This window comes from Oncorhynchus keta, chromosome 4, assembly GCF_023373465.1.
Source record: "Oncorhynchus keta strain PuntledgeMale-10-30-2019 chromosome 4, Oket_V2, whole genome shotgun sequence".
NCBI classification, from domain to species: domain Eukaryota; kingdom Metazoa; phylum Chordata; class Actinopteri; order Salmoniformes; family Salmonidae; genus Oncorhynchus; species Oncorhynchus keta.
In genome coordinates this window covers 32078458-32105691 of record NC_068424.1, presented here as the reverse complement: position 1 = coordinate 32105691, position 27234 = coordinate 32078458, and the positions used below count along the sequence as shown (strand labels likewise).

Genomic DNA, 27234 nt, shown 5'->3' with positions numbered 1-27234 from the left:
CAGAGAAAACAGCAAGATTGGCCAATCATTAAGAGCTTCCTTCTAATCACATGTGACACCTGAACGTTAAGGCAGGAAACTGGGGAAACAGAACTTGGGCTAACTAATCACATTCAGACAGAGTGGAGAGCCAAGGAACGGAACTGCGTACACTCTGGTCTGTGGAGGAATGATTCTAAGGCTGGCTGGGCACCCCATGGGTTTCACTGCAGATGTGAGGGCTGAAGGAAGTTGATTTATATCCATGGTTGAACTTGATCGTTTTCACTACAAATTAAATGTAAGCAGTTGGGCCGAAATGAGGGACTACCTGAATGTGTCCAATAAGAAATGCTTGTTTTCATTTTCCGTTGAGAAACATGTGTGCACTAATACGACGCTTGTCTCTATATGGAAATACTGATGTAAGGATATCAAGTGACTGTTGCAGAATGGTTCATTTTGTATGTGCAAAGCAGAACTCTAACAGTGACACAATGGCCCCCTCATCTATGATCATACAGATGGAATCAGAGGTGTCACAAGGTCATATATTACTGAGGGCCCCATCCCAAATGGCACCCTATTCCTGACATAGTGGTCAAAAGTAGTGCACCATATAGGGAATATACAGTGCCTTCGGAAAGTATTCAGACCCCTTGACTATTTCAACAGCAAAAAAATCCATTACAGCCTTATTCTAAAATGGATTAAATAAATGTTTTTCCTCATCAATCTACACACAATACCCTATAATGACAAAACAAAACAGGTTTAGAAATAGTTGCAACTGTATTGAGACCCGTTGCTATGAGACTCAGAAATTGAGCTCAGGTGCATCCTGTTTCCATTGATCATCCGTGAGATTTTTCTACAACTTGATTGTAGTAGTAAATTAAATTGATTGGAAAGTGAAGCCATGAGGCCGAATGAATTGTCCGAAGGGTACCAAAACATTTATGCAGCTTTGAAGGTTCCCAAGAACACAGTGGCCTCCATCATTCTTAAAATGGGAGAAGTTTGGAACCACCAAGAGTCTTCCTAGAGCAATCAGGGGAGAAGGGCCTTGGTCAGGGAGTTGACCTAGAACCCGATGGTCACTCTGACAGAGCTCCTCTGTGGAGACGGGAGAACCTTCCAGAAAAAGCGCTCCTCCGCTCTCTCCACTGGCTTCCAGTTGAAGCTCGCATCCGCTACAAGACCATGGTGCTTGCCTACGGAGCTGTGAGGGGAACGGCACCTCAGTACCTCCAGGCTCTGATCAGGCCCTACACCCAAACAAGGGCACTGCGTTCATCCACCTCTGGCCTGCTCGCCTCCCTACCACTGAGGAAGTACAGTTCCTGCTCAGCCCAGTCAAAACTGTTCGCTGCTCTGGCCCCCCAATGGTGGAACAAACTCCCTCACGACGCCAGGACAGCGGAGTCAATCACCACCTTCCGGAGACACCTGAAACCCCACCTCTTTAAGGAATACCTAGGATAGGATAAAGTAATCCTTCTCACCCCCCCCCCCTTAAAAGATTTAAAAGATTTAGATGCACTATTGTAAAGTGGCTGTTCCACTGGATGTCATAAGGTGAATGCACCAATTTGTAAGTTGCTCTGGATAAGAGCGTCTGCTAAATGACTTAAATGTAATGTAAATGTATGTAATGTAAATGTAAAAAAAACGATCAGGCCTTTATGGTAGTGGCCAGAAGGACGCCACTCATGACAGCCTGCTTCGAGTTTGCCAAAAGGCCCCTAAAGGACTCTCAGACCATGAGAAAAGATTTTCTGGTCTGATGAAACCAAGATTGAACTCTTTGGCCTCAATGCCAAGCGTCATGTCTGGAGGAAACCTGGCACCATCCCTACAGTGAAGCATGGTGGTGGCAGCATCATGCTGTGGGGATGTTTTTCAGCGGCAGGGACTGGGAGACTAGTCAGGATCGAGGGAAAGATGAACAGAGCAAAGTACAGAAAACCTGCTCCAGAGCGCTCGAGACCTCAGACTGGGGCGAAGGTTCACCTTCAACAACCCGAAGAACACAGCCAAGACAATGCAGGAGGGGCTTGGGGACAAGTCTCTGAATGTCCTTGAGTGGCCCAGCCAAAGCCTGGACTTGAACCCGATCGAACATCTCTGGAGAGACCTGAAAATAGCTGTGCAGCGACGCTCCCCATCCAACCTGACAGAGCTTGAGAGGATCTGAAGGGAAGAATAGGATACACTTCTCAAATACAGGTGTGCCAAGCTTATAGTGTCATATCCAAGAAGAATCGAGGCTGTAATCGTTGCCAAAGGTGCATCAACAAAGTACTCAGTAAAGGGTCTGAATACTTATGTAAATGTGATATTTCAGTACATTTTTTATGCATTTGCAAACATTTCCAAAAACGTTTTTTTGCTCTGTCATTATGGAGTACTGTGTGTAGATTGATGATAAAACAAACAATTGAATACATTTTAGAATAAGGCTGTAACGTAACAAAATGTGGAGAAAGGGGTCTGAATACTTTCCGAACGCACTGTAGGGTGCCATTTTGGACACAGTTGAGGACAGACAGGAAAACCGATTGGGGGAGAGAATCATTATCACAGCACTATCTCCCAATTGGTTCTCCTTTGTCTCGCTCATTTTTATGTACATTTACATTTGAGTTATTTAGCAGACACTCTTATCCAGAGCGACTTCAATTAGAGCATTCTTCTTAAGATAGCTGGGTGAGACAACCTTCAATAACAAAAATATGAACGCAACATGTAAAGTGTTGGTCCCATGTTTCATGAGCTGAAATAAAAGATCCCAGAAGTGATCCATATGCAGAAGAAACGTATTTCTCTCAAAGTTTGTGCACACATTTGTTTACTTCCCTGTTAGTGAGCATTTCTCCTTTACCAACATAATCCATTCCCCTGACAGGTGTGGAATATCAAGAAGCTGATTAAACAGCATGATCATTATTAGGGTCCTTCTGTAGCACAGTTGGTAGAGCATGGCGCTTGTAACGCCAGGGTAGTGGGTTCGATTCCCGGGACCACCCATACGTAGAATGTATGCACACATGACTGTAAGTCGCTTTGGATAAAAGCGTCTGCTAAATGGCATATATTATTACACAGGTACACCTTGTGCTGTGAACAATAAAAGGCCACGCTAAAATGTGCAGTTTTGTCACACAACACAATGCTACAGATGTCTCAAGTTGAGGGAGCGTGCGATTGGCATGCTGACTGCAGGTATGTCCACCAGAGCTGTTGGCAGAGAATGTAATGTTCATTTTTCTACCATAAGCCACCTCCAACGTTGTTTTAGAGAATTTGGCAGTACATCCAACTGGCCTCACAACCGCAGACCACGTACGTGTATGACGTTGTGTGTGCGAGCGGTTTGCTGATGTCAACATTGTGAACAGAGTGCCCACTGGTGGCGGGGAGTTATGGTATGGGCAGATATAAGCTAAGGACAATAAACACAATTGCATTTTATCGATGGCAATTTGAATGCACAGAGATACCATGAAAAGATCCATTGCTGGGGCCCATTGTTGTGCCATTCATCTGCCACCTTCACCTCATGATTCAGCATGATAATGCATAGCCCATTTCGCAAGGATCTGTACACAATTCTGGTAAGCTGAAAACTGTCCCAGTTCTTCCACGCCCTGCATACTCACCAGACATGTCACCCAATCAGCATGTTTGGGATGCTCTGGATCAACGTGAATGACAGCGTGTTCCAGTTCATGCCAATATCCAGCAACTTTGCACAGCCATTGAAGAGGGGTGAGACAACATTCCACGGGCCACAACCAACAGCCTGATCAACTCCATGCGAAGGAGATGTGTCACGCTGCATGAGGCAAATGGTGGTCACACCAGACACTGACTGGTTTTCTGATCCAACAGTTGCTCATCTGTATTCACAGTCATGTGAAATGCATAGATTAGGGCCTAATTAATGTATTTCAATTGACTGATTTCCTGTAACTCACTAAACTCTTTGAAATTGCTGCATGTTGTGTTGTATATTTTTGTTCAGTATAGTTAGCAGCAGTGCATATAGGAAAATACTAATAAATAAATAATACAGACATTTTTGTCAGTTAGCAGATGCTCTTATCCAGAGCGACTGGAATTGGAACATTCATCTTAAGATAGCTGGGTGAGACAACCACATACCACACATACATTTTCCCTCAAAGTAGTTATCAGCAGTCAGTGCTAGTAGGAAAATACTTTCTCCCTCTCTCTCTCTCTCTCTCTCTCTCTTTCTCTCTCGCTCTCTTCTCTCTTTCATTCACCATCTGTCTTCTCCCCCTCATCTTTATCCATCTCTTTCTATCGCTCTCTCAAGAATTATCCCCTAATAACTCATCTGTGCCATCAGTTTACCTGTTAGGAGAAACATCGTCAATATTTGGCAGCTGTGGATGTCTCTGTGTAGAGTGACTGCTCAATATTCTCTCTCGCTATCTTTCGCTCTCTCTCACACACAGAAACACACACACACACACAGAAACACACACACACACACACACACACACACACACACACACACACACACACACACACACACACACACACACACACACACACACACACACACACACACACACACACACACACACACACACACACACACACACACACACACACACACAGAGTCAGTCAATGCCATCCGAGTGAGGGAGACTGACCTTTTAATAAGCTCTGTGTGTTCATCCATCCATTTAGTTTGTTGAATCCTAAATTACTTCCAGAAATAATGTGCAGACAATAAAACAGTCGTTCCCTCGGCATCTGTATTTCTCTCCAGCTCTGTTTGGGCTCATCTCCAAAACGACTCACAGAGGAAAATGTTGCCAGGAAAATGACTTCTCTGCATGCGGACATTTTTTTTACATCTCATCCAGAAAAATGGAAATAGCATCTACAGTGGGGATTTTGTTGTTATCAGAGAATCACTCATTTGCTTAGAAAGCATACACTTCCCTTACTGGGAAAGGCAAAAAAGAATGCCAAACAAGAAATGTATGTTGTTTCTCCTCATCAGTTGGTCGATATATTCAGCACAAAGTCAATAGAAAAGACTTGTACAGCATGCATCAAGGAGCAGACAGTTCTTTGGATTGGACACTTGATGTTTGACCGGCGCCTCTGATAGGCCTACTGGCAGCCCAACAAAGCTAGGGCCAAAAAGATTTAAACAGAGGATAAATTGATAGACCGACAGATCTTGGATTAAATCCCCCACAAACCTTTATTTATTGCATTAATAAAAGGCGCCGAGACAGAGTTTGGTTAGCAGCTCACAACGCCAGAGCCGTGATAATGCACATTGCATTGGCACCTTCGTCTACTTTGCCCGGCAGTGCTGTCAGAAGGGAGAGGACCCAAGAGGGAGAGAGTCAGGCTGACACTTCATCAATATCTCCATCCAGACACCCCCCTAGGCTCAGCAGGAATTGGATGTTTTAAGAGACGAGTCATCCTCTGTCCCCATAGATCATAGAGGCTGGTGTGGATGAGGGAGGGACGACGGCTAATAATAATGGCTGGAAAAGATTACAGATTGAAGGAAACGGTATCAAAAACAAGGAGAGCACATCTTTGTGTTTGATGCCGTTCCATGTACTCCGTTCCAGCCTTTACAGTGAGCCTGTCCTCCCGATATCTCCGCCCACCAGCCACGCTTCCTTCCCTTCACCGCCCACGGACCAGTCAGCACTGATGGTTGAGTGACGTCACGTCTACAACCTGTCGTGGCCCCTTCATTGGAGGAGGGCTCATCAATTACTGGTGTGTAATGGCATGACTAATGAATTCGTAATTCATCTGCCAGGATTCATTTGCTCTCTATCACAATTAGTGTCATCCGGGGTCCAAGTAGACAAAAGACAGTTAATCAGAGTCAATTAGGAGTATTGTTGATGAGATTAGTGTGGCTCACCACCACCTGAGAACTTCCCACTCATCAAAACCACTTGAAATATACACAAGACCAGAGGGACATTACAACTGACACATAGTGTGTGTCACAAATGGGACCCGATTCCCCATGTTGTGCACTGTGACCTCCTCTTCATTTACAGTTGAAGTCGGAAGTTTACATACACTTCGGTTGGATTAATTAAAACTTGTTTTACAACCACTCCACAAATGTCTTGTTAACAAACTATAGGTTTGGCAAGTCGGTTAGGACATCTACTTTGTGCAAGTCAACAATTGTTTACAGACAGATTATTTAACTTATAATTCACTGTATCACAATTCCAGCGGGTCAGAAGTTTACATACACTAAGTTGAAACTCAGTGCCTCTTTGCTTGACATAAATCAGCCAAGACCTCAGAGACAAAATTGTAGACCTCCACAAGTCTGGTTTATCATTGGAGAAATCTCCAAATGCCTGAAGGTACCACGTTCATCTGTACGAACAATAGTACGCAAGTATAACACCATGGGACCATGCATCCATCATACTGCTCAGGAAGGAAACACATTCTGTCTCCTAGAGATGAACGTACTTTGGTGCGAAAAGTGCAAATCAATCCCAGAACAACAGCAAAAGACCTTGTGAAGATGCTGGAGGAAACAGGTACAAAAGTATCTATATCCACAGTAAAACGAGTCATATATCGACATAACCTGAAAGACCGCTCAGCAAGGAAGAAGCCACAGCTCCAAAATCACCATAAAAAAGCCAGACTGCGGTTTGCAACTGCACACGGGGACAAAGATCGTACATTTTGGAGAAATGTCCTCTGGTCTGATAAAACAAAAATAGAACTGTTGGCCATAATGACCATCGTCATGTTTGGAAGAAAAAGGGGGAGCTTGCAAGCCGAAGGACACCATCCCAACTGTGAAGCACATGGGTGGCAGCATCGATTTGTGGGGGTGCTTTGCTGCAGGAGGTACTGGTGCAGTTCACAAAATAGATGGCATCATGAGGTAGGAAAATTATGTGGATATATTGGAGCAACATCTCAAGACATCATTCAGAAAGTTAAAGCTTGGTCGCAAATGGGTCTTCCAAATGGACAATGACCCTAAGCATACTTCCAAAGTTGTGGAAAAATGGCTTAAGGACAACAAAGTCAAGGTATTGGAGTGGCCATCACAAAGCCCTGACCTCAATCTTATAGAAAATTTGTGGGCAGAACTGAAAAAGCGTGTGCGAGCAAGGAGGCCTACAAACCTGACTCAATTACACCAGCTCTGTCAGGAGGAATGAGCCAAAATTCACCCAACTTATTGTGGGAATCTTGTGGAATGCTACCCGAAACGTTTGACCCCAAGTTAAACAATTTAAAGGCAATGCTACCAAATACTAATTGAGTGTATGTAAACGTCTGACCCACTGGTAATGTGATGAATGAAACAAATCATTCTCTCTACTCTTATTCTGACATTTCACATTCTTCAAATAAAGTGGTGATCCTAACTGGCCTAAAAATAACTGGCCTAAAAACAAGACATTTTTACTAGGATTAAATGTCAGGAATTGTGAACTTCCGACTTCAACTGTATCTTGCTTAGAAAATACAATAACCTTGAACAGCTCTACAGACCCAGGCATACTATTCAGCTCGTTTTACCTGGTTAAATAAACGTAAGCAAAGGGAAACCACAAAAGCGGCCTTTGAACATTCTCCTTCCAATATTCAACAGCACATGCCCAAGGCAATTGCTGAAAACTTCAAAAACCTGTGGCAAATAAAGGTGCTAGCTGCGAGGAAAAACAACCAATGTTTTTACAACCAATGTTTCTCATTCAGACCAGCCAATTCATTATGAAATGTCTTCACTCCACCACAAACTTTGATTTAGTGTTCCTGTGCAATTGAAATAGTGTGGACCTCTGAGTCATGTGTAAACTCTACCACACCTATGGCTCAAGAGGGGTGCTGTTTGTTCAACTCAGACTGTACAAATTTGCATCCCAAATGGCACCCAATCTACGTCCCAAATGGCACCTTATGGGCTCTGGTCAAAAGTACAGTACTATGAAGGAAGTAGGGTGCCAATGGGGACAAATGATCTCTCCACAGAACACAATTAACTCTCAGAAACGCCACGGGGCATTCCACAGGATTAACACAGGCCTCACTGAGAAAGTCTCCGGTTACCTGGGCAGAGCTTCCTGCCAGTCACTACCAGTCACATGCACACACCTACCTTTACAGTACAAAGCCTAAAAATAAGGCTCTGTGTCGGAGTTGAGCTCCAGGAAGCCTCCCAGGCAGCCAGTAAGAAGAGGCGTGAGCCTGAGAGCACTTGGCAGCAACCACACAGCCTTTAACAGAAACTCCTGTTGTTGATTCCCATCCTTGTCATACATCTTAATCAGCCCTCCCTATGCATGGTTTATCCGGGTCGTATACAGTGGGGCAAAAAAGTATTTAGTCAGCCACCAATTGTGCAAGTTCTCCACTTAAAAAGATGAGAGAGGCCTGTAATTTTCATCATAGGTACACTTCAACTATGACAGACAAAATGAGGGGGAAAAAATCCAGAAAATCACATTGTAGGATTTGTTTATGAATTTATTTGCAAATTATGGTGAAAATAAGTATTTGGTCACCTACAAACAAGCAAGATTTCTGGCTCACACAGACCTGTAACTTCTTCTTTAAGAGGCTCCTCTGTCCTCTACTCGTTACCTGTATTAATGGCACCTGTTTGAACTTTAAAAGACACCTGTCCACAACCTCAAACAGTCACACTCCAAACTCCACTATGGCCAAGACCAAAGAGCTGTCAAAGGACACCATAAACAAAATTGTAGACCTGCACTAGGCTGTCCGACACCCATCGGAACTGGTCCCGAACCCAACCGCAGTCCCGCAATGTTATTTTAGATGTGTAGTTTACTTTGCAGCCCCGGTCCCAGAATTGTTCTTACCCATTATGTTAGGCCATTGATATTATTGGCCTACATCTGCCAATAGGGTAGACAGTTTGAAACTTAGTGGAGTTGGGCCAGGAAATAGAAGGAGAGTGGACACTTATCTGACTTGAGCTACATTTTGTATAATTTTGTTTTGCAAGCAGAGTAAAATATATTCACGTCCAGTCAATATCAGAGTCTAAAGACAACTGCACAGTGTTTCTCCGCCCATATAGCCTAGTCTACAGGCTATTTAATTGACACTACACATACAGGCGCACTTGATCTCGCACGCCCAGCAAAAGAGAAGAAAGATAGGATACTGAACATTAATCATCAAGGATTAGGCTACTAGAGTTTATGAATATTTCAACAGAGGTGTTTTTAATGCAAAAGATAATGCAAATTGCCTTCAAAACAGGGAAGACAACCGTTTCGAAATAATCTTGCACAACTTTGGGAACGGGACCAATTTCAGGCAGAGAAAAAATAAACGTGTTATCAATATTTATTTCCAGTCGATGTCGGAGCCTAAACTATTGCCTATAATATTTAGGAAGTAAATTAACATGGAAAGACAACTGTGTATGCTTCTCTGCCCATGCATATAGCCTATAGGCTATTTCATTGGCACCACGCAGAAGCATATTTTCTCTCGCACACCCAAGAGAAGAGAGGAAGGCTACTGAAATTGCAGCAGAATTATCCTATGAGCGTGTGTGATTAGTGCGACAAAGAGGTGCTTGAAATATACTGACGGTGACCCAATACTTTCTGTCGGGACACGCAGGTGCAATTTAGCTCTGAACTTATATAATAAGAAACGGTCATTTTCCTTTTTCGAATGCGACTCAGGTAAACAATCACAGTCATCGTGTTAACGAAGACTCCCAGGGAAGTTTTTTTTTGCTTCATTTTTCTTTTTTTTGCCATGGTGTCATAATGTCCGCCAGAGGTTGATCACTCCTCTACATTGTGTAAATCTTTCTAATCATTAGGTTAATGATCATGAGGCTAAGTAAGAATCCCAGAGTAGATATTTGGTTTGAGTGAGAGTCCAAGAGAAACACGCATCCTGTGGATTGTGGGGAGGGAGGGATGAGTTCTCTGCCGACAGCCCGTGTCCCAAATGGCATCCCATTCCCTATGGGCCATGGTCCAAAGTAGTATAGGGACTAGGGTGCCATTTGAGACCCATTTAGACAGGGGCAGGGTCCCAACAGCTGGGAAACATCAGGACAGATCAGAAGCGCCAGGCAGCGAGCATTCGCTCAAACAAACACTGTTGGCTGATGGGAGAGTCCTTGAACCAGGATCCTCCCTTTCCAGGCAGCTCCTCAGAGTCCCTAAGTATCTCCTGATCTGCTGGCCTACACCAAAACAGCAACCACTAAGTAGATCACCAGTGAAACTATCACACTTTTAGGGACAGGAGTTTTTTTCTAGCCCTGTGACTAGGGAAAACTCCAAGCCTAACTTTGGAGCGCCTACAAGCAGAGCTGCGCTCGTAATCCCTCTAGTCATTTAGCCCGCAGTATACAGTATGCACAAACAAATGACCAAACAAACGTTTTCCTCTTGCTTTCCCACACACACGATAGGCGACACACTTTCTCAGTTCTCCCCCAGAGGCAGGCAGACACTAAAATCGGAGCTCATTTATTTTCTCCTGCATCTAGTACTCCATCAAATCAATTTAACACACATTACATGAAGAGGAGCACCCGCCCATCTCTGTGAATGGAGAATCTGACGACGACCAAAATAACACCCATACAGTAAACACCCATATGACAATGAAATATCATCTCAAAGCTAACTGACTATGGGAATCGTCCTTGTTATCTGTAAGGAAAATGTCTTAAAAGTTATAGAGAGAGACAATATTTACCCATTTGCTGACAAGAGGTGGTAGTTCACAAAAACATGACTTTGATTTCAGCATCTGTCCTCCCCATTTCTGACCCCAAAATGCACTTGTGGTAGTGTGAATGATTGTCTTTTAACCCAAGACACTTCATTGGCTGTTATTGCCACATGGCATGTTTGCTGGTTGTAAGGATGAGTTTGTTTGGGAGAGGGAGAGACATTTGGCCAGCAACACAGCCTCTTTCCAGGCACAGAAACAACGACTGGTGTTGTTGCTCTCAGAACGGAGCAATCCCATAGTTCTGCTTGGACTTGCAGACAGTTCAAAACATCTTTACCACTAATATTGCTGAGTACAGAGCAGCATCAACAGTAGAACAACTCTAAGTGAGAAGCTGGCAAGCTGAATACCCTTGGAACTTTGTTGGAAACGTTTCTACCTTTACACTGAATTATTATTCCTGGGTTTCATGTCATATTACAGCAAAGGAAGAAAATAGAAAAATTAGATATGAAAATAACTGACGATTATCATTCCGAGTTTGATATGAAAACTCAAATAACAGATCAGGATACAGTTGGCAGTGGATCAGGAGAGAGGTTTCTGTTGAACTTTACAGAAAACGCTATTAAGTGCTGGAGAAAAGAAGAGAGAGAGAGGAAAATAAAACTTTGAGAGAATGACAACACCAGACACACACCTAAATACTCTGTCTCTTACACGCACGCACGCACGCACGCACGCACGCACGCACGCACGCACGCACGCACGCACGCACGCACACACACACACACACACACACACACACACACACACACACACACACACACACACACACACACACACACACATGCTACAAGACATGTATAGCAGCATGTTGTTATCCCCAGATAGTGACACAGCTTGGTCTGGTACAAAGGGGAGCCACTGCTCCCGCTGGGCTGGGGAAATGAAGCCTGCTTACATGCCGTGGTGAGATGGTCCTTCCCTGGCCCTTTGTGTTCCGTTCAGCATGCCTGGGCACACTGAAAGGCCCCTGAAGGCCCTGGCCCTCCTTCATGAAACACCCAGAGGGGTTATTCAATACTCCACACTCTCCCATGACTATCAACACTCAACACACACACCAAACACACAAAGAGAGAGAGAGAGTTAGAGAGAGACAGAGTCACTTGCTTTCGAAATGTAAACACATGTTTCCCATGCCAATAAAGCCCCTTTGAATGGAACTGAATTGAATTAAGAGAGAGAGAAAGAGAGAAATACAGAGACAGAGAGAGAGCGGTATATAACTGTCAACACAACACACACACACACAAAACGGAGCACGGGAGAGGGAGATGGAGAGAGAGAGTGGTGTACAACTGTCAACACTCAACACACACAAAATAGATGGAGAGAGAGAGAGAGAGAGAGAGAGAGAGTGGTGTACATATGCACATACAGAAACGCACACATACACAAAGTGAGAGAGAAAAGACAGACAAACAGACAGATACACACACACACACACATACACGCACACAAATACACAGACACACACTTAACAGGACGTTTTCGGTTTCCCTCTCCACGGGGTCCGTCACAAACAAACATCTATGTTCCACAACATTAATAAAAAGATAAATTGACAGTACCAGTCAAAAGTTTGGACACACTTACTCATTCAAGAGTTTTTCTTTAATCGTACTATTTTCGACATTGTAGAATAATAGTGAAGACATCAAAACGATGTAATAACACATCAGGAATACAGTAGTAACCATAAAAAGTGTTAAACACGTCAAAATATGTTTTAGATTGTTAATTCTTCAGTAGCCACTCTTTGCCTTGATGACAGCTTTGCACACTCTTGGCATTCTCTCAACCAGCTTCATCTGGAATGCTTTTCCAACCGTCTTGAAGGTGTTGCCACATATGCTGCGCAATTGTTGTCTGTTTTCCTTCACTCTGCGGTCCAACTCATCCCAAACCATCTCAATTGGGTTGAGGTCAGATGATTGTGGAGGCCAGGTGATCTGATGCAGCAGTCCATCATTCTCCTTCTTGGTCAAATAGCACTTACACAGCCTGGAGGTGTGTTGAGTCATTGTCCTGATAAACAAATGAGAGTCCCACTAAACGCAAATCAGATGGGAGGCGTATCGCTACAGAATGCTGTGATAGCCATGCTGTTTTAGCCATGCTCCTCCATGCTTCACAGTGGGAACCACACATGCAGAGATGATTCGTTAACCTATTATGCGTTTCACAAAGAGACGGTGGTTGGAAACAAATATCTCAAATTTGGACTCATCAGACCAAAGGACAGATTTCCACTGCTCTTGTTTCTTGGCCCAAGCAAGTCTCTTCTTCTTCTTGGTGTCCTTCAGTAGTGGTTTCTTTGTAGCAATTCGACCATGAAGGCCTGCGATCACGCAGTCTCCTCTGAACACTTGAAGTTGAGACGTGTCTGTTACATGAACTCGGTGAAGCATTTATTTGGACTGCAATCTGAGGTGCAGATAACTCTAATGAACTTATGCCGTTCCTCAAGAGACAGTTTCATCATAGCGATTGATGGTTTTTACGACTGCACTTGAAGAAAATTTCAAGAACTTCCAAGAAATTTCAATTAACACCTGTTAATTGAAATGCATTCCAGGTGACTACCTCTGGTTGAGAGAATGCCAAGAGTGTGCAAAGCTGTCATCAGGGCAACGGGTGGCTACTTTGAAGCATCTCTAATTTGTCTTGTTTAACACTTTGTTTAGTTACTACATGATTTCATATGTGTTATAGTTTCATAGTTGTGATGTCTTCACTATTATTCTACAATGTATAAAATAGTAAAAATAAAGAAAAACCCTTGAATGAGTTTGTGTCCAAATTTTTGACTGGTACTGTATAGTATGCCATCAGGCAAACACTTTTATCCAAAGCAACTAACAGCCATGAGTATACGTGAGTGAGTATACGTTTTGTATGCATTGCCTCATTGAGGCGGCGTGCTAACTGACGCTACCCACCTGGGACCACTACACCTGGGAGTATACAAAGTAGACAACACAACACAGGCTGATATACCGTTACACAGGCAGACAGTTCCTCTGAGGCAGCAAGCTGCTCTCTCTGCTCTTGTAAGAACCAGTAGTCTGCTGAGCTGACTTTGTTTAACTCGGGGACATGTGTTATACTTGCTGAAGTGTATCATGTTTCAGAGCCATGCTCCTTAATCTCTCTGTGACTGGCTGGCTGCTTTAAGATGTTGCTTTAGCTAGGATAAAAAGCAACGCTGTATCACTGTCTGAAGAACTACCCACTCCCCTTTATATACTCGGACAATGTAATGACTGTAGGACCAAGGAAACGTATCCAACGTTGCTCCTAACGCTTCATTAATATCGGTTCAAAATATGTTTTCCCCAAAAATTCCGGGAAAAGTGTCATTTTTGGAGGAGTCTTTCCTCCGACAGGCAGTACATGATGTGTTCATGTACTGCCTCTATGAAATGGCCATTTCCAGCAGCTGTGAGGTATTTGAGAGCTCAGCTACTTCCCATGGTTTTGTTGATCGCTGAGGACAACATGCAACCGTACATGATTGAGTATGGCCTTTGTAACGCGGCACAGACTATACAGGTGCAACATACTTCCCTTTATAGCCCATGCCCTATTACCATGTGGTCTTGCATACTACCATCCCTAACTCACTCCACACTATCACCCCTCTACACTAGTACCCTTGCATGCTCAGGAAAGAAAGCAGAATGTGGGGGAGAGGTAAGGGAGTGCACTCTCCCCAAATCTCCTCTCCTCCTTTGTCATCCCACACTCACATCTGCCCTGCATGCGAATGAAGCCTGGTGAAAATCCTTCCATCTCAGAAACACATTTATCTTTCTTGTTAAGACTATCCAGCTGAGCCAAAGGAAGCATCGTAACAGCTGCTGGGACAGCCAGGCGACAGATAAGGCTCTACCTGTGGATTCATCTCCGTTTCGGTGGCTGGTCTGAGATCAGTTGTCATAGACTATGATAAGCCTTTCCTGCTGGGCTGTTTATCAAAAGGTTTATCATGCATGGCGAATTGAATTCTAACCATTCAGTTCTATTAACAGAGAGAGCACTCAGTTAAGCCCATTCAGATCCAGTTTATTCAATAAAAGTCACTTATAGCCAACACCAATCCTTCAATCCACCAATTCCTGCTTTCTCAACATTTTATAGGGGGCCTAATCAACCCAATCCAGTCTTAAGTGCTTACATTTATCTAATAAACACAAGATTAAAGCACAAAACATGCCCCACTGAGAGTGATTACTGTAATTCTAAGAAAAGGCTAAGAAAATGACTGTGTGAGATAAAGGGCAGCGACGGACATGAAAGAGACTGGAAACGGCACGAAAGACAATTCCTGTACATAAATAGCAGCTTATCTGTACTGGGTTTCATTAACCACTGCCTTCTTTACTTTGTCTCTGTACCTATTGAGCACCTCTCACCCCTCTCTCTCTCTGGCTCCACCCTTAAAGATCTACCCCATGTCCCCTACCCCCCTACATCCAGAGGGGTTCTTCGCGGAGAGAAGGGGTGGACCCGAGATGACAGGGGTCCGAGGTGTGACCAACGCGAGAGCCTGGTGTTGCCCTGTTGCGGTATGGGACCGCACCGTTCGAGGTCCTGTGTGGCATAACGGGCTTGACACCATATATAGAGCAAAGAAAGACAATGACCCACACCAGCCATTCCTCGGCTCCAACCACCCCACACCCGTCCGTCCATTCATGGAAGCTTCAGAGAGCCAATAAAGAGACTGGACTTGAGTCACAATTTGCCCAAACAGCCCTATTGGCCCTGGTTAAAAGTAGTGCACTGCATAGGGAATATGATTCCATTTGGCACTCATCCTGGTTCATTGTGACCAGATAGAGAATGTGCAGTGAGAGACAGAGAGAGAGAGAGAGAGAGAGAGAGAGAGAGAGAGAGAGAGAGAGAGAGAGAGAGAAAGAGAGAGAAATTCCTTCCGAGAAGGCTTATAAACTTCCCGCACTTCTCCTCTTTCAGACTCAACATCATTTTCTTTCAGAACGGACAGAAAGAGCTCTTTTGTGACCAGTTTTGCCAGTAAGACACCGAAGACACCTTGCCAGAGAAGTTTGATGGACTGTATTAGCCGTGAAGGTCAAAACTGTATTAGCTTTTTGAAGGTTATGTGTAGTGCTGCAAAGAAACCACTGCATCAACTCTGTGACTGAGTGCGTACAAGTGTGGCTTGTATCTGTGTGTGTCTGTGTCAGTGTGTGTCAGTGTGTGTATCAGTGTGTGTGTGTGTGTGTGTGAGAACGGAGGCAGCCTGTGGCACTATGATGGATGAGAAGCAGGGGTCCCAGAACTAGTGTCGTGGATAACTGCCTGTCATGGTTAAGTCACTCGCTGAGAACCCATTCAACTCTGCATAGCACAACGCAGCACTGAACAGCACTGTCCCTGAATCCCATACAACAGAGCACTCCCCTTCCACATGGCATTCCACAAACAACCACAATCTTAGCACATTGACAGTCCTCAACGCAGGCATTTAAATCAGACCACATAGTTAGCGAGCAGCACACACTGAAGTGGCCTACACTATCTCTCTCTGAGAGGGAACCAGGGTGAGAATTAACCCCAAAATCATACCTCCAAGTTCTGTTTTGATCAGTGTGAGCGTGCCACTGGCATCCCCACAGGCATCACATCACATGGCTAGGAGGATGAGTGGGAATGTTTCAAAGAAATGTGTTAAGCCTATGGGGTCATCTAATGCCGTCCAGATGTAAGCCACAGCTCCTCTCACTGATAACTATGAGAGGAAGTGTGTGCGTGTGTGTGTGTGTGTGTGTGTGTGTGTGTGTGTGTGTGTGTGTGTGTGCGTGCGTGCGTGCGTGCGTGCGTGCGTGCGTGCGTGTGTGTGGCTGTGCGTGTGTGGCTGTAGCCAATAAAATGTGTTTATCTTCCCTGTCCTCTGCTGCTGTGGATGCTGGCTAATGACAGAACCAGAGTGTGTGAGTAAGTCTCCACGGGATTTGTACACAACAAGGTCCCAGATACCAGGGAACTTCAGATTGGAAAGCCTTAAGAGACAAAACAGACTGCACCGACGGACAGTTTAAAGCAGCGGGTGGCCGTCCTATCGCCCCTGACCACAGGTCATCGGCCATCATTTTCTATGAATTTTCCAATGACTCTACATGTTGAATCACCACCGTTCATCAACACCCAGCAGGTGATCTACTGTGCACGGCTGATGCTCAATATCGTATTTATTGTCTTTTACCTCCCTGTCTATTATTAATGTAATATCTAGGAAAGGAGAAAGACACCATACAACAGGGGTCTTCAACCTGTTCTTGCCCAGGGACCCCCATCATATATTGGCAAAAAATAAATAAATGCACGTCTTGTCTAATAATCAGGTAAATGATAATGGCAAGGATAAGTTATCAACATTCTAAAATGAATAGATTTGGTAGAATGTTTTGAATTATTTTGACCTCGCCACATTATAATTGAAAGTGTAAACTCTAACATAGCCTCCTATGCCGTGTTCAATTGCTAGTCGGAACTAGGAAACCATGACATCTCCGACTGTTTGAAGTTATACACGTGCCACGTTCAACCAGCTAGCAAGTCGTCAGTGTCCAGGTTTCGACAAGCACGTAAACGCAGCACTGGCAAGAAAGGTTATTTCAAACACATTATCGCTAATAGCAGCTGGTTAGCTGGTTAAATGATGGTTAGCCATGTGTTAGCAAAAATTTACAGTGGCTTGCGAAAGTATTCACCCCCTTGGCATTTTGGTTGCCTTACAACCTGGAATTAAAATAGATTTTTTTTTTTTTCGGGGGGTTGTATCATTTGATTTACACAACATGCGTACCACTTTCAAGATGCAAAATATGCTTTATTGTGAAACACACAAGAAATAAAACAAAAAATAGAAAACTTGAGCGTGCATAACTATTCACCCCCCAATGTCAATACTTTGTAGAGCCACCTTTTGCAGCAATTACAGCTGCAAGTCTCTTGGGATGTGTCTCTGTAAGCTTGGCCCATATATATATACTGAGATTTTTGCCCACTTTTCAAGGCAAAACTGCTCCAGCTCCTTCAAGTTGGATGGGGTCCACTGTTGTACAGCAATCTTAAATCATACCACAGATTCTCAATTGGATTGAGGTCTGGGCTTTTTTATTTTTTAAATTTTACCTTTATTTAACCAGGCAAGTCAGTTAAGAACATATTCTTATTTTCAATGACGGCCTGGGAACAGTGCCTGTTAACTGCCTGTTCAGGGGCAAAACGACAGATTTGTACCTTGTCAGCTCGGGGGTTTGAACTCGCAACCTTCTGGTTACTAGTCCAACGCTCTAACTACTAGGCTACGCTGCCGCCCCCGCTTTGACTAGGCCATTCCAAGACATTTAAATGTTTCCCCTTAAACCACTTGAGTGTTGCTTTAGCAGTATGCTTAGGGTCACTGCTGGATTGTGAACCTTAGTCCCAGTCTCAAATCTCTGAAAGACTGAAACAGGTTTCCCTCAAGAATCTCCCTGTACTTAGTGCCATCCATCATTCCTTCAATCCTGACCATTTTCCCAGTCCCTGTTGATGAAAACATCACCACAGCTTGATGCTGCCACCACCATGCTTCACTGTGGGGATGTTGTTCTCGGGGTGATGAGAGGTGTTGGGTTTGCGCCAGACATAGCGTTTTCCTTGATGGCCAAAAAGCTACATTTTTGTCTCATCTGAGTACCTTCTTCCATATGTTTGGAGAGTCTCCCACATGCCTTTTGGCGAACACCAAACGCGTTTCCTTGTTTTTTTCTTTAAGCAATGGCTTTTTTTCTGGCCACTCTTCCATAAAGCCCAGCTCTGTGGATTGTACAGCTTAAAGTGGTCCTATGGACAGATACTCCAATCTCCACTGTGAAGCTTTGTAGATCATTCAGGGTTATCTTTGGTCTCTTTGTTGCCTCTGATTAATTCCCTCCTTGCCTGGTCTGTGAGTTTTGGTGGGCAGCCCTCTCTTGGCAGGTTTGTTGTGATGCCATATTCTTTCCCTTTTTTATAATGGTTTTAATTGTGCTCCGTGAGATGTTCAAAGTTTCAGATATTTTTTTATAACCCAACCCTGATCGGTACTTCTCCACAACTTTGTCCCTGACCTGTTTGGAGAGCTCCTTGGTATTCATGGTGCCGCTTGCTTGGTGGTGCCCCTTGCTTAGTGGTGTTGCAGACTCTGGGGCCTTTCAGAACAGGTGTATATATACTGAGATCATGTGAAAGATCATGTGACACTTAGATTGCACACAGGTGGACTTTATTTAACTAATTATGTGACTTCTGAAGGTAATTGGTTGCACCAGATCTTATTTAGGGGCTTCATAGCAAAGGGGGTGAATACATACGCACGCACACTTTGCCATTTTTTTCATTTACCTTCACCAATTTGGACTATTTTGTGGATGTCCATTACATGAAATCCAAATAATAATCCATTTAAATTACAGGTTGTAATGCAACAAAATAGGAAAAACGCCAAAGGGGATGAATACTTTTGCAAGGCACTGTATGTCCAAGTGTAGAAAGCTTACAAGCAGCCATAGGCACATGCTGCACTGGTAGCCTATTCACATGTGCTTTTTCAAAGCCTATGTTAGATATTCCAGTGAGTGTAATTGGCTCCAAGGTGTGTAGCTGAAAAATAAAGTTGACATCTTTTTTTCTACCGTAGGTATGTAATTCAACATTAGTTTATTCTGTTGTTGCTAGCGATATTTTTGGCGGACTCCCTGCAGTAACTCAGCGGACCCCTAGGGGGCTACAGATCCCCAGTTGAAATACCCTGCCATACAATGTAAAATATGGTCAGTCAATGCTCTGACACGGGATGCACCTCACTGGATAGCTCCTCTAAAAATAACGCCCTATATAGAACAGAGGGAGAGAGAGAAGCACCTGGAAAGATCTCTGAAGTTGTGAATTTCTCCCAGCCTTTTAGAGGTTGACAGATAGATCCCTTTCCATGTGTTTGCTAGTAACTGTTGATGAGGTTAGAAAACTTTGCTGCATTCGAGGAAAAAACGGGTAGTGGTTGGAATCGATGGCGTGGTAATTATTTGATTCTATAACCTCAGGGTGACACTTTAATCCACGCCTTATCTCTGAATGGCCCAGATCCTGAGTTCTCTAGATAGAACGTGAGCTCCTGATTATTCTAACAAGGATCTAATATCAGATGATCCACATGCAACACTGACTGACCAAGGAGATTGATTGGCTCCATATACCAAGACAAAGTACCAAATTTCGGTCAAACACCGAAATTTCACGAAAACAAAGCTGTGCGTGTGCATGCGTGTGTGCACGTACATTTCAAACAATCACATACTAATAGTAGTTTTTCTCTCTCAAATAAAGACACATTCAGAAGAGCTCTCCACAAATGCCCACAGACACACAGAGGCGGCTTTAGTTTACTGTCACTTGTCAGGAACCATACATTTCTCGAACCACTATCCGATGTGTGATGAAATTCCCCTGACAGCAATTAATAGTCTCTGGGAAACAGGAGCATGTCTGTAAACAGAACCGGTGTTGGCATAAGGTTCCCCAGTTGCATGCTTCTCAATAAGTGAACTTGAGAGTGTGCACTCAACCACTAGAGCCCTGTGGAGATTGGAGTCTTCCCTGTTACAAAGGCTCATGGGCTGTGTTGAAATGAACGGAAACGATGCCGTACTACATGACCAGTTTGAAAATGGGGGAGGTATTGGGTTGTGGGTTGGGGAACGCTGTCAGCATGGCTACTGCCCTTGAAATACATCACTCATTGCTTCAAGCCACACCTCGCCACACTCACCAAAATGGGAGCAAAAGTACCTCCGAATCTGTTCAGGAACGTACAGTAACATTTTTGGAGAAACGTGTTGTTTAGTACAAACCGTTCCACAAAGTGGCAAACGTTCAAGCAAATTCAACACACCTCTGGTTTTCCAGCACCTCCCTTGCCACTGCCTTCACCTGTCTCCATTGTTCATTAGCACCATTGACTATTTAATTAGCAACAGTTTTTTCGCTCCATTCTTCCTTATTCCTGGTGAATACATGGGGCAGCCAGCTTATGTTTTCCTTTCCATGTGGCGTGTGACTGACAAGTGACTACTTTCCATTATTGAAGAACATGTATAAATGTTCATATTAAGATCCTTTTCATTTCCTGTCAGTCCATGTATAGTAAGATCCATTTGTTATTTATCCCTGTTGCACTTGTCAGTCATGCTTGTGTGTTAACATGTGTTTATCTCCCTCCTGAATTTCTCTAGTAAACTACAACGTTATCCTGCAACCTTTCCCCATGTGCTCATATGTCTGTGCAATAAACCCCCCTATGGATTCCTGCTTCATCTCCTGACCTCATTTCATCTGCATCTTATCAATGAGCCATGGTGGCACTTTGAACTCTGCACCAGTCAAACCCTGATTACAGTCCACCTTTTCTATACATCCACTAGAGGCCTATGGAGATTGTAGTCTTCCCTAGGTGGACTCACCCACTAGGGCCCTGGTGGACAGTATGACCTTGTCCACTAGAACCCATGCTGGAGAGTATGGATTATCAAGTTTCCTCACTCAATTTAAAGATTTGCATCTCCTTCAGGAATAACAATACTTGTTACTCTAAATTATGGTTATTGATTGTGGTGTGGTTGTTGAACATTGGAAGTGGAGACTGACAGACTGGTACAGGTTGTTCTAGGTAAACTCAGAGGAAAGAGCAACTCTCCCATAAAGCTTAAATACCCGCACATCTTATCTCTCTACACTCCACAACAGACGTCCTCCAGTGAGGTTTGAACTTTTACTGTCAAATGATATCCCAAGTATAAATATAGAAAAAAAATAATTCTGCGAACAAATCACGAGGCAGAACGTCATGATTCAAAACAAGTTGGCAGGCAAAACCTTTACAGTGGTTTTAGGTAAGGTAGTTGGTGTAAACTAGCCACTTGCGAAGTTCACTCATTAAAAATGACCTCTGTGATCTCCGTCTTGCTAGCTATTTTGTATTTTATTCAAGTGGATAAAGTATTGACATAGTTCCTCTATGCCAAGTCAATCATTGAAATCAGCCCCTTTTCCCCTGTGTTGCCTAGGGTTTGGGTTTGAGAACACACGCTAAAGGATAAAATGTTTTGAGCAATATATATTTTTTTAGACAACAAATTTCAAGGAGTAGGTAATTCAATGACTTGCAGTGGAGGCTCCTCAGAGGAGGAAGTGGAGGACCATCCTCCTCAGTGAATTTCATGAAAATAAAATGTGTAAAACATTCAAAAGGTTATCCTTTTTTAGATAAAACAAATATACTCACGTCACCAAATAATTGATTAAAACACACTATTTTGCAATGAAGGTCTACAGTAGCCTCAACAGCACTCTGTATGGTAGCACCATGTTGTAGCTGGAGGACAGCTAGCTTCTGTCCTCCTCTGGGTACATTGAATTAAATACAAAGCCTAGGAGGCTCGTGGTTCTCAACTCCTTCCATAGACTTACACAGTAATTAACAACTTCAAGAGGACGTCCTCCAACCTATCAGAGCTCTTGCAGCATGAACTGACATGTTGTCCATCGAGGGTCAGGAAATTAATCTAGTACTGAAAGAATAAGCTACAGCTTGCTCGCACTGCAGTGCAAATGTGGTGAGTAGTTAACTGAAAGAGAGAGAAAGAGCAGTTTTGAACAAATTAATTTCCTCCAAAATGAAGGAGAAGCAAGAGAGAAATAGAGGTCGAAAGAGATTGTCATTTTTTTTCAATTTCAGTATCACTTACTTAGCTAGCAAATGCAGTTAGCTAGTTTAGCCTACCCAAACAACCTGCTCAAACAGAGGGATGCTATGTTAGCTAGCTGGATATGACTATCCAACACAATACTGGAACTCTTCCAAGTCATGGTAAGCTTTTGGTTTTACTAATTTATTGCCACCTGGGCCCACTGGTGTAACTGCTTACTCACTGTAAACTGTAACGTTACTGCATGATTGTAGCAGGTTTACTAACGTATTAGTTATATTAGCTATGTTGACTATGACGTTACTTTAGCTAATATGGTGACAACGATGTAGGCTATGTGTGGCGGTTATGATATGTTTTGGCTTGGAAAGGTTTCTTCACCTGGTCACATACAGCTGATGTGTTGTGCATTGAAGTCCAGAAGCAAAGGGACAAGGTGAGAGGAGGAGAGTGCATAGATGCAAGAAGGAATACAACGTGGTTGCTATGAAAGTGAACTGTGTTTATACGTGATCAAGGGTGTATTAATTCCACCGATTCTGTTGAAAAACATTTCTTAAACGGAAGCAAATGGAACAAAACGGGAATGAACATACCTGAATTTGTCCAATAGAAACTCTTGTTTGCAACTGTTGGACTAATGATTACACCCTATATCAGCTAGATGGCAAGAGTGTGCAAGGCGGCATTGAATGTGTCACTGTCTGTAACCTCAATTTTTTCTCTCAACCTGTGTGCACTATCGTTGTAAACTTTCATTCATTGGCTAGGTTGTAGCAACCTCATGATGGGTATAGGGAAAATTTGAATATCATGTAGTAGCCTAAACCTATCGCTTTTACATTGAACTGGGTGAATGGAATACGAATGACAGTCATCCAATATGCTGTAATAGAAATAATAAAAAGTCTGATTACTTTGAGGAACAATGGAGAAGCACAAGAGGAAAGGCCAGTCCCCCCCAGACAGCACTACCACTGCCAGGGCCTGGTCTTATCTGGGACCAGTCTTAAAGTGCACTCCAGTCACTTAAACTCAGATGGTTCGAGGGGTGCACCACTGCCAAAACCCTATTGCTATTTCCTATCACGGAGACAATCATTTATTGAAGGATTTTGTGAACATGATAGTTGGGCCAAAGACTGCAGGTTGTTGGATTTTATAGGATACCACAATGTAAAACGTTTTTATTTGATTTTCAAAAATCCTACCCTAGATGGCTATATTCATCGAGCCCTTCATGAATCACATCTAATACATTTAAAACATCAAATGTGATCATGAACATCGAGACGAAATAAAACACGTTCAACACTTCTTACAATATACTATTATATAAATAAGTATGACAGCACGTTGGGACATAGGCTGTGCTGTGCTCATTTTTATAGTAAGACGAATAAAGTCTCTGACATAGCCTATATAACAGCTGGATCGATCACTGAAATAAAAATAGCAGAGAACAATAGCTTGCACACATTCAATAACAGCAGTCTTCAAACGCGGACGCGCGCAGCACACACACACGGACGCACACCACGAATCTCATCAACCACACAAATCTTTATAACCCATTTACAACGCGATGAAAAAAGATGGACATAATTTCTGGTGGTCGTGGATGCTGATGGTTAGATTTTTTGTAAATCGCAATATCACAGCATTAATCAAAACTATATAGTCTAGGTTATCATATAAGTTGGTCTTTACCATACAAAACATTTTCTGGCAATCTTAAAGACAGTAAAATATAGAGTAAATGCGTCTACAAATAACCTCGTTTCATTGTTGTACACCATTAGAGCTATAGTGAAAGAAATGGCACCATATTGAACCATATTACACCACAACGCACTTGGCAATAATAAATAAAGCAATGTAAACGTTTCTCGACAGGACATTATGCATAGTGTTTTATTTTATCATTGTCTCTCCAAATATGGAGAGGTCTTCATGGTGCAAATATTAGGTAGTGTGAGGTCTTACCGTTTGTCAGGTCTCCTCCAGGCACTTGAAACGCATTTCCAAGAGACTGCAAAACTAAAACAACTCCAACAACAAGGTTGAATATTTTCACCCCCGACATATCCGAGATTCACGACTGATTGCACTGCTCCTCTTTTTAGAATGTGTTTTCTATACACCAAAGTCGTAGGGGGTCCAAAACGTAGACTCCACTCCGTAACTCTTCTCGAGTGTAGTCTGCAAGACAGCCTTTTGCAGAGAAAAACCTGTCTGCGCTGTTCGCTGGTTTACAAACGGCAAAGATGATGTGTGGTGTTTTGTTTGTGTGTGAGAGAGGACCCTAGCCACCACTAAAACAAGCAACACGGTTCAAAATATTGAGGTCATCCCAGCTCCGCAAACATAGGTCTCATTCCTACCCGGGAAAGAGGAGGTGTAATGTGAGTTGCGTTCTCAGAGAGGACGGTGAGCTGCCCCCGCTCCCTCGTCACACCAATTCACCACCACCAATATAGTGTTTTGCTTTTGACAGTCAGTGCAAACCACCAGTCCCACAACAATGCCGTGCCAGACTCGCAGTTGATGCGCGTATTCTCTATTCTGGAATATGGTATCCACCGATAACTGCATAGTAATGGCCCTTTTTGTGACACACAACAGGGACATAATCACACTCTAAGGCAGTTTCTTTCATTAAACTTTTTTTTTTAACAATCAACCATACAATCTGTTGAAAACACGCTATACTTATCGGTCATAAACTGCTTGTGCTTGCGCGCTCACTTTGCGCGCTCCTCATGACCTATGCCAATGTCTGATATTGAATTGTGTAATATTTCTGTCTTTTCCTAAAAATACTAGTATGCATTTATTAGTTGCACGAGTCTTGTGTGAAAATATTTTGTCATCACAGTCAAGATATAGCCAACCATGCGTCCCTCTGCTGATGGGTGATACAAGTAGGACCTTCTTAGCGCCTGATTGGACGTTAATGGCGCCCTCTTTTGGGGAACGACTGGCCAATTTCCACAAGAAGGTCAGGAAAAATAGGGACTGTAGGCGTTATCATTATCTTCCAATAAAACATAATGAAATAATTGAATAACACTTAGCTACTGTTTCAAGGTAACAATACAGATCACCACACAATGTAGACGTAATACGTGTTCATATTAAGACACCCTTAGTCTCAGCAGGACTTGTTTCAATCTCAGCAGGAGTTGTGCTGTGATCAAGGGACAAGGTTGTATTCCTCCTGAGGAGTTTTGTCGTTTCACCTTTTAAATAACTGGCAACCATTATTACAGTAACGTGTGTCTGGCAGCAGGGTTGGAAAGTCCTGTTTGGTGCCTTTGCCGGACGGCTCCGTTTGGTCTACAATGACAGCGCTCCATGTCTTAGAACTCACCGTCTTTTTCTCCCCGTGTACTTGGCTCCGCTGTTCAGGAAAAACAAGTTGGACCACAGAATATTTCCAATTAAGACATTTCCCCCAAGGGAATTCAGAGGGCTGTGCGACTGTAGGCTACCGCAGTTATGGAAAAGCTTGATGATGAACAACTCATTTTCTGGTCATAAAGGGGTAATTTAGGCAGGTCATGATTCCCCCTCACACCCTTTCAAAGCTCTGCATATCAGTCATTTGGCCACAGTTGTAAAGTGGAATATTTTATATTTTCTTGTTGTATAGCAGAGGTCTTCAGCCTTTTCTTGCAGAGGGACCCCCTCTCAGGCAAAATGGTGACCCAGGGACCCCCATAATATATTATAAGAAGAAGAAAAAATAATGTATTGTCTTATCATCAGGTGAATGATAATGGCAAGGAGAACTAATCATTTAAAAATGAATAGATTTGGTGTATAGTTTTTCATTATTTTGACCCCCTCCCCAATAGGGAGGAGGTCAGAAACCTGGCTGCGTGGTGCCATGATAGCAACATCTCCCTCAACGTGATCAAGACAACGGAGATGATCGTGGACCACAGGAAAAAGAGGTTTGTGCATGCCCCCATTCTCATCGACGGGTATGAAATGAAGCAGGTTGAGAGCTTCAATTTACTTGGTGTCAAGGCACTAATTGATCATTAGAAAACCCTTTTGCAATTATGTTTGCACAGCTGGAAACTGGACTTCTAGGCAAAGTTGCAAAGAAAAAGCCATATCTCAGACTGGCCAATAAAAATAAATTATTAAGATGGGCAAAAGAACAGACACTGGACAGAGGAACTCTGCCTAGAAGGCCAGCATCCCGGAGTCGCCTCTTCACTGTTGATGTTGAGAGTTGTGTTATGCGGGTACTATTTAATGAAGCTGCCAGTTGAGGACTTGTGAGGCGTCTGTTTCTCAAACTGGACACTCTAATGTACTTGTCCTCTTGCTCAGTTGTGCACCAGGGCCTCCCACTCCTCTTTCTATTCTGGTTAGAGCCAGTTTGCGCTGTTCTGTGAAGGGAGCAGTACACAGCATTGTACGAGATCTTCAGTTTCTTGGCCATTTCTCGCATGAAATAGCCTTCATTTCTCAGAACAAGAATAGACTGACGAGTTTCAGAAGAAAGTTATTTGTTTCTAGCCATTTTGAGCCTGTAATCAAACCCACAAATGCTGACGTTCCAGATACTCAACTAATATACATCTCAGAACAACCGTTTTCAGCTGTGTTAACATAATTACAAAAGGGGTTTCTAATGATAAAGTAGCCTTTTAAAATGATAAAC

At 43.2% G+C, this 27234-nt stretch overlaps 1 protein-coding gene across 1 annotated transcript in view; it reads right to left on the bottom strand.

Moving 5' to 3' along the window:
• plxdc2b (plexin domain containing 2b) overlaps positions 1-25040 on the bottom strand; it is a 170398-nt gene extending 145358 nt beyond the window's left edge. Inside the window, exon 1 of the mRNA XM_052506107.1 lies at positions 24540-25040. Within this exon, the coding sequence (XP_052362067.1) occupies positions 24540-24639 (100 nt within the window). The 5' untranslated portion in view covers positions 24640-25040. The remainder of the gene's footprint in view (positions 1-24539) is intronic.
• Between the last annotated feature and the right edge of the window lie 2194 nt (positions 25041-27234).